This window comes from Lathamus discolor, chromosome 16 (assembly GCF_037157495.1).
Source record: "Lathamus discolor isolate bLatDis1 chromosome 16, bLatDis1.hap1, whole genome shotgun sequence".
Taxonomy (NCBI): domain Eukaryota; kingdom Metazoa; phylum Chordata; class Aves; order Psittaciformes; family Psittacidae; genus Lathamus; species Lathamus discolor.
Window position 1 is genome coordinate 1,734,693 of NC_088899.1, and position 15,195 is coordinate 1,749,887.

The following is a 15,195-nucleotide window of genomic DNA, read 5'->3' on the forward strand; positions in this document are numbered from 1 at the left end:
GGTCTGAGTATCGGTTTGCATTTGTCCTTTGCCCTTTGCTTTCCCTCAACCGCAGCCAAAAGTCATTTCACCATCAGTCACGGGATCCCTGCATACTGTTGCTCCAAACCTGCTTGTCCTTCCCTGCAGAACAAGCAGTGCCCCAGCACGGGATGTCCCCAGTGCTTTTAATCTGTTAAATGCCTCCCCAGGAGAACCAGGGTAATATTGGAGAGTGCAGGAGCAGGGGGAGAGCTGCCCACGGTCCGTTATTGCTCATTGCTCACTGTCACACTGGGGAATGAGGAAAAGCTGCTGGGTTTCGAGGTTGCAGCCTGGCAGGAAGGAGTTAAGGGAGAGGTGAAATATTAAGCGGAAGCTAAAAGGCATGGCGAGAAGGGCAGGATCCCAGGAAGGCTTTTCTGGGGAGGGAAATAAGAGCTGTCACCTGGAAGGGCTCCAACTGCCCGGCTCCCATCCAGCCAACGTTGTCCTCTGCTCCCCAGCACCCAGCCTATTGTGGCAGGGATAATGAAGGGCATGGAGCCAGGATGCTGATGGGGACAAGAGGCTTTTGCAGCTTGCAAAGGGGCTGGGCTGCTCTGGGGAAGCAGCCATGACTTGGGTTTTGCTGGGGGAGAAGTAGAAATGTGTTGGAGTATGTGTGAACCCATCTTGTTGAGCTTGCTGCTCTGATTGCTGGCTGTGGAGATAGCTGAATAACAAGGAGATAATAGTGAAGAGGATTTTGACTCACAAGGTTTACCAGCCCAAACATCCCAGCATAGAGAGATGCTGAGATACAGGAGGCTGCATCCCTGGGACATCTTAGGTGGGATGGTCCCCCTGGGGTAGGAAGAGGTGGGTGGAAGAGGCTGGACCACGGCAGTTTGAAGCACAGGGAGAGGCTGCATCACCCACATGCTACAGCTACTGAGCAAACCTCAGAGGCTGGGTTCATTAACACAGCCCCCCAAGCTTTCCTGATACGGGTGGATGCCACAGACCTCCATAGGAAGCCCTGAAGGCAGAAACATGAGGCCTCTACACAGTGATGAGAGAATACTTTTGGGAGAACTATAAGAGAACATTAACCTAAGCTCTCCTAAATCACTGTGGGCAGCAGGGTGCAAATGATGATACCATGGGCTGCTCCAGCACCATCTCTTATCTCCAGGTGCTTCAAGCGCATCCATGACATCATGCTCATGAACCACTGCCACCAAGGAAGCAAGTTCAGGAGGGTTTTATCCATCTGGGAGCTGGTTTTACCTGTCTGGGGCTGAAAGATAATGGATGACAAACCTTTTGAGGGGAAGGAAATGCAATTACCTGAAGTAGGCTTTTGGCAGGACATGGAGACAGCAGAGTGACATCGGTGAAACCCAGGGAAAAGGGGATAAAAGACCAGCTGCTCACATCCAGGGCCTTGGTCTGCTTTTGGTTGCCTCCTCAGAGATGTTGTTCGTGCAGTAATTAGCGATGTAAAACATGCGTCAGCCTCTTTGTTCCCATTAGACTTGGCTACGGTTTGAAGTGATGCACAACAGTAGCCGTGGTTAATTTTACCCAATGTTCACTTTAATTTCATTTAAGACCAGCTGTCTATAAATCTATAGTGCCTATTTACATCACGTACATATAAATATATATAGAATTCTGTGCTGAGAAGATAAATCTGTGCCTGGAGAAGAGAAACTGCATGGAGACCTCAGAGCAGCTTCCAGTGTCTGAAGGGGGCTGCAAGGATGCTGGAGAAGGATTCTTCATCAGGGACTGCAGTGATGGGACAAGGGGTGATGGGTTCAGACTGAAACAGGGGAAGCTCAGGCTGGAGATAAGGCAGAAGCTCTTCCCTGTGAGGGTGCTGAGGCGCTGGCACAGGGTGCCCAGAGAAGCTGTGGCTGCCCCATCCCTGGCAGTGCTCAAGGCCAGGTTGGACACAGGGGCTTGGAGCAAGCTGCTCCAGTGGAAGGTGCCCCTGCCCATGGCAGGGGTTGGAGCTGGAGGAGCTTTAAGGTCCCTTCCGACACAAACCAGGCTGGGATTCTACGTAACAGATAACAAGGCACTGGTAGGAGCAGGGCGTCCCAGCCTCCAGCCCTGGGGTGATGTGTACAGTCAAGCCTAAAGGCTCAGGGGTGGCTTGATGCCAATGGTGTGATATCACCTTAGTGATCAAACCTCCCTCTACGTTCCTCTACCCTAAAATCCCCTGTGTGTTGTGTGTCCAGGTCAATATTAACCACCCAGGCAGTGCACAGCCGGCAGCCTGTAGCAAGCTGTGGCTTATTTGCATCCAAGCAAGCACACCTATGTTTAAATACCTCTAAGCAAACAAGTCCACCCAGCTCCGGCTTTGCTCTTCTTTGTGTCTTCAAGGCTGGGTTTACTGGCAGTATCCAAGGGCAGTTTGTCTGCTTGCTTACAGGGCCTGGAAGGATGCGTGCTTGGTTGTATGCGTGGGTAACATTGCCCTGGTAGTGTTGGTCCCATGCTACATGGTCCAATGTGGGTGGGTGGCTTCTTCTACCATCTTTCACCATCATATCATGCCTAAGCCACCACCACTGCTGCATGGATCCCTCAAACTTGTGTTTGTGGCATCCCTCCTTCTGGCAGCATCAGGACGGCTGGGAGGAGGCTGCCGTGGGGTGACGGGAAGGGCTGCAGCTCCTTGGTCCCAAAGCGTGGAGAGATATGGTCAGCTAAGAAGCGTATGTGGAAGTGCCGGCCAACACAGTGAACCAAGCTGCCCACTACAGCGCACTGGAAGCCACCGGGGTTGGCCATGGTGTAGGTGGCACATTCATACCATAGCTTGGCCTTGGCACTGCAGCGGTAGACACCAATGCCTGTGCCACGGTGGAGGTCAAAGCGGTAGATGAAGCCGTTGGTGCTCACCATCTCGGCTGTCCTGTTCTTGCCACCGCTGGCCGGGCTGACCCTCCAGCTGTCCGAGCGGGCGGTGTATCGCAGCAGCACATAGCGCAAGGTGCCTCCTGTCACATAGATCTCCCCATCACACACTGTGGCCGTGTGGGCCACAGCAAAGGTATCATGAGGAAGGGGTGCGGTGAAGGTCCAGCGGTCCTGCCGAGGGTCGTAACGCTCTACTGTGTAGAGACATTCACCACCAATGGCATAGAGGTGGCCATCCAAGGCCACGAGCTTGCAGTGCGGCCGTGCTTGGTTCAAGGGGCAGATCTCCCTCCAGATGTTGGTCAGGGGGTCATAGCAGAAGACACGGTTGGAAGGTCTCCGCGTCCAGCCCATGCCCTTGCAGCCGGCCACCACGAAGAGGTAATTGAACATGCTGCACATAGCACACCCCTGGGAGACCACCTCTGGTGGCATGTGGCACAGGTGATGCCAGCAGTCCCCCCCATCATCATAGCAGCAGAGACGGCTGGTGTGGAGGCTGGGCTCCTGCAGGTTGACATCTGCCACGACCATGCGCATCTTGCCCTTCATCCTCCGCCGCAGGATGAGGTCCCGCTCGCCGGCGTTGAGATGGCTGTAGATGGACGGTGTCCTCAGCACCTGCAGGTAGTTGTCACTCATCACCTTGTAGGCAGCTTCCTGGAGGTGGTGGAGCTTCTGCGCCTTGGCTGTGCACAGAACCTCGTAGCAGTTCCCCAGGTCCAGGTGGGTGGATGGTGGCATTTGGTCAGCACTGGCCACCAGCCCTGGGCAGGGGCTTGCAGAGCATGTGTCAGCTGGTGCTGCGACCACAAACCCCTCCATGCGCAGCTGGAGGTGGGGGCTCTCTGCTATGTGGAGGATGCTGTTCTTGCGGCCAGGAGACGGTGGCTCAGGATGGGGTTCCAAGCTCCCTGAAGATGCTGGAACTATGGAAGAAGTGGTGGGATCCCGCATTGCCAAAGTTGGGTCTGGCTGCTGTATCTCTTCATTGACTCGCTCTGAGCTGCAGCACTGGGATGTTCGCAGAGGGATGTAGGGGGAAGACCTCCTCTTTGACACCGACTGGGAGATGGACTGGGCGTAGTAGTCATAGACTTTACCTTTTAGGCCAGGGACTGGCTGCCGGGCCCCGTCCTTTGCCCGCTGCTCAGTGATGAACCCCTCCTCTACCTGGATCTTCGCAACCGAGGAGAAAGAGTAGGAGGTGTCTGACCCTATGCTGCTCGTCGTCATCGTTAACGCCAGGTCTGAGGTGACACTGAGGGTCTGGGTCATCCCCCTGTGCTCCTCAACCTCCTGGCTCATGCCTCCACCAGCCAAATCCTGCTCCATGCTTTGGGCAAGGCTGTTACCATCATCAGCAGCAGTCCTGGGGGAGAGCCCTGTGCTGGGAGCGAGCGTGTCCTTCTCCCCAGAGCTGCTCAGGGTTTCAGATGCATCCCCTGACTCATAACAGCTCAGCTCACTTCCCAGCTCACTTCCTGACTCACTTCCTGGCTCTTTTCCCACCTCACTTCCCAGCTTGCTTCCCACCTCACTTCCCAGTTTGTTTCCTGCCTCACTTCCTGTTTTTTTTGCCAGCTCACTTCCAAGATCACTTCCAGGCTCAATTCCTGCCTCACCTCCCAGCTCCCTTGCCCTCCTGCCCATCCCCACTTTCTTGCCAGTCAGCCCCAGTTCAGAAACCATCTCCTCTTCCTCCTCACCCTTCGGCAGGCTCCAATCCCACTGGGAAGGCGTGCTCAGTGTCCCAGTGCCGCTCACATGTGCATCCCCACCACCCCTCCTCACCTCCTCACCAAACGCCCTCCTCCGCCGCAGTCCCACCGCATCGACCCCGTCCCCATCCCCATCCCCATCCCGGGCAGCATTTTCCCTGTGCTCTTCATTGGCCCTTGGGATTTTACCCCCAGCAATCCAACGGGACTTATAGAACCTGTACGCCAGCGTCAGGAGGAGCAGAGCGGAGAGGACCAGCTTGCCGGCCAGCGGCATGTCGAAATGCCAGGACAGGGTTACCCGCTGGGGCATTTTTCCATGCCAGGAATGCGGAGAAGCCGATTAATGATTGTCGAGCGAGCCCGGAGCGCGGAGCTGAAGGTCTGGGGCAAGGTGACTTTGAGCGGACAAAGCTGGCAGGAGGCTTCTGGACAAGCTTTGCATGTTTGGGATGGGCTGGGCTCCGGGGAGAAGGTGCAGCCCGGAGCTGGTGGCACAGAGCCGGCTTTATTAGGCTGGTAAACAGGCTCAGACGGAAGCAAAAGGAAGCACGAAGGGAGGAAACGAATCCCCTGTGAGCAGCCCGGTGGTGCTGCCTGCTCGGTTCTTCGGCTATTGAGAAGCAAACATGCAATGAAAGGAGAAAAGAAGCCGTTTTGTCTGGGAAAGGTCTCTCATCCCTGAATGCAGGTGTGGGAAAGGGAGGGAGAAGCAGCCAGGTGCTGGGTAGACCTTTGCTCTGACACCCAGCAGCTGCGGGTGACTAATTCAGTAGCCTTTGTTTGCGGCGTGTTAGCAAATGAAGGGTGACAGGAAATAGCCTGAAAGCTTCTGGGGTCTCTTCAAGGCCAACGTGGAAGTGGCAGGAGAATTAAGAGCTGGTGGAAAAGGACCTGGGGGTTTTGGGGGGGGGGGGGGGAGAATCCATCACTGGAGAAGAAATCAAAGCAGGAGTTAAACTGCAGCTGCTAGCTGCCACATTTAGAGACCTGCATCCGTATGCATGGGGAGAGGGATGAACTAAGGAAAGTAAATGAAAACGTTGGGACCAGGAAGGAATCTGGGGTGGGAGGGATTGGAGTTGTCATTTTGAAGTGATGCGTTGCTGCGTGGGGGGTGTCCACAGGGACTGGAGTCACTGTGGGGAAACTGAGGCACAGAGCGTGCCAGGCAGTGCCACATTTGCTTCTCTCTCCCCCCGGAAGGATGTCAGGGATGTGTCTGGTCCTGTTCTGAATTTCCAAGACGCAGGGGAATTATTGTCCCCATCGTCCCTGAGGCAGCCGGGTCCCAGTGCTTGGTTTGCAGCAGGGGAAGGAGAGAGGAGGGAGCCTTGGGAATGGCATCTTGCTGTAACTGCTGCTAAGTGAGCTGAATTCTAAGGGATAGAATGAATTTCCTTTCCCCTGAGGGCAATGTCTTACATGCTGAGAGATGCAGAAAGCAATGAGGCCCTGCGAGGGCCCAAATGTAGCTGGGGATGGGCAGCTGCTCCTGTTCGTATGCAGGGACTCACTAGCTTTGCCTTGATCCAGTGGGATTTGCCAGGGAAATGAATCCAGGTGATGCTAAAACAACTCATTGTACGTGGTGTAGGTGTGGTGGGTCCCTGCTGCATGGGTCATGGGCATATGTGGTAGGAGGTCTTGCCATGGGTCTTTAATAGGGGGGTCTTTAGGGTCTTTATGCATGGTGAGCTCATACCTGGTGTTCACAGCCTCCCAGACCACCTCCAGGGCAGCAGCTCCTCTCCACCAGCCATTGCATGAGGGCAGGCACTGCCTTTTGTGATGGGGGGAGCATCTGGACCTCCTTGGAGCACATTCCCCACCATCACCAGCACCTGCAGTGGCTGAAATGCTGAATTTCACCTCGTGGCTTTGCACGGGGTGCCAAAGGGGATGGGAGTGGTTGTATATCTGCTGCTAGACTTGTTGAGGATGCTCATTAGGTGGAGGACCATGTGCTATCAATGTCACATCTCTGTATATGTATTTATATATGTATACAGAAAGGATGGAAAGGGAGCAGAGGGGTGACTCCTCATGCTGGGTCGGCAGTCAGGGACCCCTGTGCTCATCCCTGCTGTGAATGGGGAGAGCCCACCAGTGGCTTTTAGGGGGACGTTGGGGAAGTTCCCACCTTGTATGGGTGCAGTGTGGGGAAATGCAGCAATGAAGAGACTGGGGGAATGAGGATATTTAGATTAAGAACTGGACTTTGGAATGCATGCTTTGCATGAGCTTGCTCCAGGAGCCAAAGCAGGACCAGCCCAAACCTCCTCACCTGCTTCACTCCATCATCTTTGGGATGGGGACCCAAAATCTATCACTTTGGTGTGGCCAAGACCTCATGGGAAGTGGTATCCTATCATCCTGCAAACCCAGAGGGGCCTGAAGCCAGGCTGGAGCTGAGGTAACTGGGATATGCATCAAGGCTGGTCATGTGTTTGAGGCTCAGGGAACTGGTGATGGGTCTGGGCACCCAAGTGGGGCAGTGACCCCTGGGTGTCTTCATCTCTCACTGTTGCAGGTGCCTGCTTTAACCTGCAGGTAGATCTGTAAAGATCCCTGCGTTCCTAAGCTGGGAAGGGTGAATTATGCATGTACTTGGTGGTCCTATGAACATGGCCATAGCAGTAACTGTGCCCAGTACGGAGGCAAGGGAGGCAGGGAAAGCACTGAGCAAAGCCCACTGCTGCTCCCATCAGTATTTCCAGCCCCACTGAATGGGAGCATCCCTGGATTTGTGTCCCCCACATCCCAAAGGCTTGGGGACTTGGATGAGCCACATCCTTGAGGGAAGCAGGGCTGGGTTACCAAAACCCTGAGTCTGATGCATGCCCGGCTTATCCTTGTCATTTTATAGACCTTGTGAGGATGACACATGGAGCACAGGGAGGGATGAGGGTGTTTCCAGCAGGCAGCTTGCTGTGGTTGCTGTTGCCTTCACATATGGCAGGATGGGGGGACCAGAGCCTGACTGCTGAGCTTGAGCTGTGGGAGTTGATGTCGGGAAGGAGGATCCCCATGTCTGACGTATAAATGTGTGCCTTGAGGTGAGGAGCTTGAGCAGCCGCGTAGGGAGCAGGGGCTGCATCTCAGAGCAGCAGTGATGTCTCGTCACTTGTGACTCTAATTGAATGTAATTGCCTCTTCCAAATCTTGCTAAACCCTGCTCAAAGTCCCCTGAAATCAGGGACCATCGATAACGCTGGTCCTTGGGGCTTTCTGCTGGCGTCATCCCCAAGAAGCACCATTAATATTTCACAAGCTAATCATATCTCATAGGCAGGTTGTCAGCCGTGGATCTGTCATCTCTCATCAATAATGAACCAACCTGAGCAGCTCTTTCCCCCTCCAGCCTCCTGCATTATTCACTGCCAGGTTCCCAAACAATGGGGTGTGTGGTAGGGGGGAGACAGGGATTTAATGGATGTCTTTCATAATTACCTGTAGGTGGATGGGGATGGAGAGTGAGGTGGTGGGTGAAGGTTGAGAGAGGGCAGAAGGTGAAGGCAGGGTCCAGCACAGTGTGGATGGTTTTCTTTGGATCACTGCTTGATGGGATGGCATCTCTTTGTGTCCATCGACCTGGGGGGACTCTGGGAAAGCAGGCAGCCTCACTGCCCAAAATGAGAGGCTCCTGTGTCCCTTCCCTCATGGCTTTGGCTGTGCTGGTGCTGAGAAGGTCCCAGACTATAGCCTGATCCATCACCATGCCAGCATCCCTGGGAAAAAAACTAAGCATCCTGCATGCCCATGGAGGGGTGGATTTGGGATGCAGGACCACAGTGCCCACTGATCTCCTCCCAGCTGCTGGATGTGAAGGTCGTGTTGATCCCAAGATATCACCAAGTAGAGCTGGATGATGGTGGTACTGCCACTGTAATGCTCCTCATTTCCACGGTTCCGGGCTAAAGCCACCACATTTGCATTTAAATGGAGGTTTGGGTGTCTGTAAATCCTCATTTTTTGAAGCGAGAAGGACTAATGGCTGTTTAATCACGTTGGGATGAAGCTCACGGAGTATCTCCAATGCAGTGAGGAGGGCGAGAAGCATCCGTGCTGTGGTGGGGCTCTCCTGTCTGCTCGGTAGTGTTGGGGGGAACAGCATCATGCAGATTTCCCTAAAGAATGCAGATTTCCCTAAAGAATGAAGGAGCCCCTAAAAAATGAAGGTTCCCTTCTCACCCAGGGAGGTGCAATGGGTTGGAGCAACGAAAGCAGTCAGAGGGAGCAGAGAGGGAGCAGGCTTTTGGGCAGCTGGTACAAAGGGATGCAGATGCTTGGATGCTGTTGCTTCGGGATGAAAGCAGAGCCGCTGAACCTCCTACACCCCAGCCAGCTCCAATCTGTCCCTGTATTGTTTCCAACCCAAATTGTAAACCCATGTGCTTTTATGTATGGGAAGAAACATGTCTGTTCTGCTCCTTTGAGGCTGGGAAACCGCTCGCAGCGAGGCTGGCAACAGAGCATGGTGGGGACTGAATCTGCTTAATAATAATTAATCATAATAGTAATAATAATGCTTAGCACTCGTACAGGGCTTTGCAAAGATGAAGCACCACATGGCTGCTGACTAATCCTATAGGATTAAGAGTTCCCAGAGGAAAAGACAAGGGAGCACCCTGTCCTCAGGTTCCTCCCTATCACCATCCGCTCCCCAGGGATCCTGGCCTGGGGCTGGATGCTCTCGAGGCATCATGGGGATGGAAAGCAGCCAGGAAAACTGGGCAGGACTGGGGCAAAACCACCTGGATTTTGCAAAAAACCATCCTTCAGCAGGATGAATGCTGTGCTGGGGTGTGCCTGGTGATACAGGGCACCATGAGAATGGCCAAGATCTGGCCATACTGTACTGTTATGTGTTTCCATGGCGACAATTAGCCAAGAGGGATGGGGAGGGTGGAACAGACCAAATGTGGGTGCTTTAAACTCAGCGTTGCCCGATGGGGCCCATGCTGCCCACTCATGTGTGAGTGCTGACATTTTGGGTTGGGAGCTGCCTGTCACTAGGGATTGACTGTCCAGGCTGGGACAAGTGATGTGCGTGATGCCTGTCTTCCAGCAAAGCTGATTTGACCTGAACAAGGTCTGGATAAAGCCGGTGATCCAAGCTTTTGGGCTCCCAGCACCACTGTCTGTGTGCATGCGGGCTGAGTGGGGCTCACCTCCAACATAGAATCATAGAATGGTTTGGGTTGAAGGGACCTTCAAAGCTCATCCAAGTATAACCCCCCTGCAGTGAGTAGGGACACCTTCAACTAGATCAGGTTGCCCAGACCACATCCAGCCTAGCCCTGAACGTCTCCAGGGATGGGGCATCCAGCACCTCTCTGGGCAACCTGTGCCAGTGTTTCACCACCATCAGTGAAAACAGTTTCTTCTTCACCTCCAGCCTGAATCTCCCTCTTTCAGTTTAAATCCATCACCCCTCATCCTGTCACAACAGGCCCTGCTAGAAAGTCTCTCCCCATCTTTCTTAATGGGCCCCTTTTAAGAACAGAAAGGCCACAACAAGGTCTCCTGGAGTCTTCTCCAGGCTGAACAACCCCAACTCCCTCAGCCTTTCCTCACAGGAGAGGTGCTCCATCCCCCTGATCATTTCCGTGGCAGTGCGGTGGGAATGGTATAAATGGCTTTTCCACTGGAAATCTGGTCCTTGTCTCATAGAGGACACCCCTTGCAAAGCCTTGGGGTACCCCAAGACAGTGCTGAGTGACCCAGCACAAGGCAAAACATGAAGCACAGCCTTCTACCCAGGGGAAGGTTTCTCTTTTTCCTTTTAATTAAATTGTCTGAGGAAGCCAAGACACAGACAGAAAGAGACCGAGACTGTAAAGAGTATAGAAAACCAAAAAGAGAGCATAGAACCGATTGATGGAGGTGTCAATGCTGGGTGGAGCTGTACGGAGGAAGAGGAGGAGGAGGAAGAGGCAGGCAAAGCTTCACGTTAGCTCCAGGATCACTGTTAGGGTGAGCGCCAAAACTAGTCTGAAGCCGCAGTGGCCGGTAAGTGAACCTAGGCAGGAGGAGAAAAGGGATGGGAGGTTAGGGAGCCGCATCTCACTGCTTGGGTTTGAAGCAGGATGGGGTTACCACGTTTTCTGGGAGTAGGATCACCCTCCTAAACCTGCTTTAGAGCTTGTGGGGGTGGGCTTCAGGTTCAGGGATGCTGCAGGGAGCATCCGTGGGACCCTTTTTGGTGCTAGGACATCCCTACTGCCAAAGGCAAGGGCTTGGGTGATGCAAAGAGGGATGGCCAAGGGCTTGGGACCATGCAAGGACAGATGCTCTGCACGGTCCTTCACTCCCTGGGGTGTTTTGGGTTGAAATACCAATGCCCCCACCACTCACCATTGGAGTCCTCTGTTCCTCTGGGAATATTTGGGTTTTCTAATGGGAAAGAAATAGCAGAGAGACAATTTTATTGTGTGTGTGAGGGGAAATGAGTGAGGATTCGGGGGGGGGGGGGGGGGTGACCCCATTTGCTGCCCTACCAAAAACGATGAGCCGGGTGTGGGTGTCGGTGGAGCCCAGCGGGTTCTGGGCAGTGCAGCGGTACATGGAGCCATTGAGCTCGGCTGGAACCCGCTCCAACACCAGCTCCTTGCCATCGTGCTCAGTGCTGCCGTCAAGGAGCCGGCTTCCCACCCGTGTCCAGGTGAAGAGGGGCTCAGGGAAGACTTCATTCTGCAGGGAAATGGGTGTAAGGAGTGAGCAAACCCTGTTGTGTGCCTGGAGCAAGGATGGGGTCCAGCTGAAATGCAACCCAAGGCCACCAAACCAACCCCATAAAGTGCTGGTGTGTATGCAAAGCTGTTCATTGGCATGGCATTGTCCCCATGGCAACGGGGAAGGACGGATGGATGGATGGGTGGATGGATGGGTGAATGGATGGATGGGTGGATGGATGGGTGGATGGGTGGATGGATGGATGGATGGATGGATGGATGGATGGATGGATGGATGGATGGGTGGATGGATGGGTGGATGGATGGATGGTTGTCCCCATGGCAATGGGGAAGGACGGATGGATGGATGGGTGGATGGATGGGTGGATGGGTGGATGGATGGATGGATGGATGGATGGATGGATGGATGGATGGATGGGTGGATGGATGGGTGGATGGATGGATGGATGGATGGATGGATGGGTGGATGGATGGATGGGTGGATGGATGGATGGATGGATGGATGGATGGGTGGATGGGGATGCTGACCTGGAAGCCCTGCACCAAGATCCTCACGGTGTCTCCGACACGGGCTCTCGTTGGGGTCATGGTGATCTTTGGGCCCTTCGGAGCAACTGCAAGGGAAGGGGACAAGAAGGGACATCAGCTGAGGACAGCATTCCCAGTGCTGGTGGGTGTCCTTGGCTGGGGTTAACGATGGTTTGATGAATGATTGTGGTGAGGGGTGGCATTGCCTGTGCCAGCCCAGGGCGGGCTGGTGGCTTGGTGATTGATGGACAGGCTGGTGGATGTCCAAATGACTGATAGACAGGTAGGCAAGGACCCTGCAGGAGGATGAATGGGAAGACTGAGTTTGATAGATGACTGTAAGGGGATGCATTGATGGTGAAGGACACATTTCCTAGCCATGCCTTTCTCTGCTCAGAAACAGGAGTCAAGAGGGTTCAGGCTGGGTTGAAGCCATGGAGATGGACACCTCAGGAAAGCATCCTCAAGACAAGGTGGCCTTGGTGAGTCCTGAACAAGTGCTGTCAGCATGGGAGATGGCCACAAAGCCCTGCTGGCACCAAATGACAAGCACAGCCCTGCACAAACGAGGGTATCCCAATGGGGTCAGGGTGGGATGAGGCAGCACCAGGAGCTGCCTGGTCTTTGCATGGAAGGAGCCTTTTGCAGGCTCAAAGGGAGGAGGCTGTGGTTTGCTAAGAGCGTGTATCTCATCCTTTGTATCTTCAAGCACTGCTGTGGATGGGACAGGCTGAGCCTGAACAGCACCCGAGCAGCACACAAAGGGACAAACAGCCACCAGAAAGCACATCAGTCTGTGGTGGTGCACACTGGCCCTTGGAAAGGGCATCCACGGCCCAGAATGCTCTGCATCGACACACACCAAAGACCATGGTTGTGCACCTGGACTGCAATACCCATGCAGGATCCATCCTTACAGTGTTGGAACAGGGTGGATGGGCTGCAGGTGCTGCACCATGCTATGGTTTGTACCAAAAGATAGCTTTCTGTACCAAAGCGAGTGGCTTGTCTTGGTTTCAATGTGGCTTTTATTGAGAATACACAGTGTTTCTATACTATTTATAGAGAGAGAGGGGTTTAATGGGAGATCTGCTGTGAGGTTGCCCAAAACCTGGGCGTAGATGGCAGCAGCAGGGTGCCCAATAAGGCACCCAGGCTAGAGGCATCTTAGGGCATGAGGAGGGCTGTGGATCTTGGGGGGCAGTTTGGGGTGAGCTTTGCTATTACACGTATTTGAGCTACTGGGGAAGAAGTAGCAAGCCATCGAGGTCTTGGTGCCATGGGGAGCCGCTGAGAGTGGACACCTAAGCCTGATGAGCAGAAGAAGGTGGGAAAATGCAGGACTTAGGCTGGTTTCTGCTGCTTGTATGTTGGGAGAGAGCTTTAATGCTCTGTGGGGAGGAACAGATAATGCAGGGCCCTCTATTATCAAGGGAGCTGCTGCTCCTCCCTGCTGACTGCCAGCCTCTCGCTGACCTCCTCATTGGCACCGGCCTCCCACTAATTGAGGTGGTTGATGAGCTGAAGAGACAGAGCACCAGCATGGAGAGGCTTGTGCACACTGGAGCCTGTGCCAAGGATGGGTGGGAAGCCAACAGGGTGAAGCTCTCCAGGAGATGGTGCATCGCTGCTCATGCAGTGAGCCAAGTGCCCCACTTGGCCAGGGCAAAGCCCAGTCTTCCTCACCCAGCTCAAGGGGAGGAAGGCTGGAGCAGCCTGTCCAGGAGGATACCCTGGAGCTTGGCAACCCCAGTGGAGAGCACTCCCAACAGGGAAACCCTGGCATCAACACCACAGGGAAACCCTGGCATCAACCCCACTACCCTAGCACAGATGGGGCCTCACCAGCCCCACAAGGCTCCCTGCATGCAGGGGCCGGCCTGGCCCATCCCCAGCAATCCCCATGGCCAATAAGGGTCATGGCATGTCCTCAGGTCTCTTGGGACTGGGTATTGATGGATGGAGGTGGCATCACTGTGGGATAAAGGTGTCCCCCCACAACATGACCCCAGTCCAGAGGAGCTCCTCCATCCCATCCTTTCCCATAGGAGGTAACACTAAGGGGCTATCACCTCCCCACCTCCCCTGCAGGCACCCTAGGCAAAGACTCACCAGACACTGGGTCCCCCCAACACAGCCCCCAGGGCTAACACCCCCCTCCCTGCTCATCCCTACACCCAGCACAGCCCTGGCTCCCCTCAAAACCAGCCCCTCCTGGTCCCCCTCTGCCCTATGCTAACACCCACTCCCTTCTCACCGAGGGGGATTCATGCATCACAGACCACCCCCCTGCCCCCAAAATCTAGAGCTGCGCCCACATTACCCCTTGCCATTGACATCACTGCCTTGATCCAATACCCCAGGAACCTCTGTTCCCTGCTACCAGCCCCACACATCCCCCCAAACCCTGACTACCTGCACCTAGAGCCTATGGGCATCTAGGGCACCCTGAGGCTATGAGGACTTGGGAGGGGCAGCATCCCCACAGCCTCTTTCTTTCCCTCCCCATTCACAAGGGTCTCTGCACCCTATAGACCCCAGGCCACCCCCCAACTCATCCCTAACAGGAGGGGGGACGAGCCCTTCTCATGCCTGAGGGACCTGCCCTCCTACTCTGACACCCTGGCATCACCACCTTCGACCATCATGCAGCCCTATGTGGCACCTTGTTTTGGCCTGCGGGTGCATGAAGACACCCAAAAGAAAACAGAAAGAGCAATCAAAAGAGGAGAAAAAGTACAAAAATGGTTCAAAAAGTGCAAAAAGCCCAAGAAACAGCCCCACGAAGCCACCATGGACTGCATGGACCTTACCAAGCGTCACCTCGGACTGCATGGGCATGGAGAGCGCTGGGTGCTTCACCTCGCAGCTGAAGAGCGCCTCATTGTCGATTTGGGGGTTGAGGGTCCAGGTGAGGGTGGCCCGCGCCTCCACCGTCCCATCACTGACGGGGGCATGCGTGTGGCGGAAGTAGTAGATGGGCTCTGCCACGTGCACCCACCGAGGGAATTCCCGGCTCACCACCGTCTCGGGAATGGTTTCGGTGACGGGATCCCGCTCGGCCGCCAGCCCCCTTGGGGGGTCCAATGTGGCCGGGGCTTGCCCGGCTCCCACCTCGCCTTCCTCCGTCAGCGATTTTGGCACCTTGGTGTCATCCAAGTCGCGGTGAAGGAGGTTACGCGGTGCCCAGTTCCCGGTGCCGACCGGCGGCTCCGGCAGCGGCGTGGCCTCGATGGGTTCCCCGTCCCTCTTGAAGTACACCTGCGAGGGGACATAAGGGACAGTGAGACCAGTGGGGATGGTCACCGCCCCGGACACCCCCACATCCCACCCCTTGGGTGGCTTTG

At 54.8% G+C, this 15,195-nt stretch overlaps 2 protein-coding genes across 2 annotated transcripts in view; both read right to left on the minus strand.

Annotated features, from left to right (window-relative positions):
- Positions 1 to 1,538: 1,538 nt before the first annotated feature.
- KLHDC7A (kelch domain containing 7A) lies at positions 1,539 to 5,254 on the minus strand. The gene has a single exon (XM_065696575.1). The coding sequence runs from the start codon at positions 4,933 to 4,935 to the stop codon at positions 2,566 to 2,568; it is 2,370 nt and encodes a 789-aa protein (XP_065552647.1). The 5' UTR covers positions 4,936 to 5,254; the 3' UTR covers positions 1,539 to 2,565.
- A 5,145-nt stretch (positions 5,255 to 10,399) lies between these two features.
- IGSF21 (immunoglobin superfamily member 21) overlaps positions 10,400 to 15,195 on the minus strand; it is a 40,839-nt gene continuing 36,043 nt past the window's right edge. Inside the window, exons 6-10 of the mRNA XM_065696574.1 lie at positions 14,662 to 15,109; positions 11,849 to 11,934; positions 11,126 to 11,318; positions 10,983 to 11,021; positions 10,400 to 10,647 (exon numbers count right to left, since the gene is read on the minus strand). Of these exons, the coding sequence (XP_065552646.1) occupies positions 10,574 to 10,647; positions 10,983 to 11,021; positions 11,126 to 11,318; positions 11,849 to 11,934; positions 14,662 to 15,109 (840 nt within the window). The 3' untranslated portion in view covers positions 10,400 to 10,573. The remainder of the gene's footprint in view (positions 10,648 to 10,982; positions 11,022 to 11,125; positions 11,319 to 11,848; positions 11,935 to 14,661; positions 15,110 to 15,195) is intronic.

Coding starts and splice junctions, on each gene's coding strand:
- KLHDC7A (XM_065696575.1), bottom strand. CDS start 4,935: ATGCCCCAGCGGGTAACCCTGTCCTGGCATTTCGACATGCCGCTGGCC.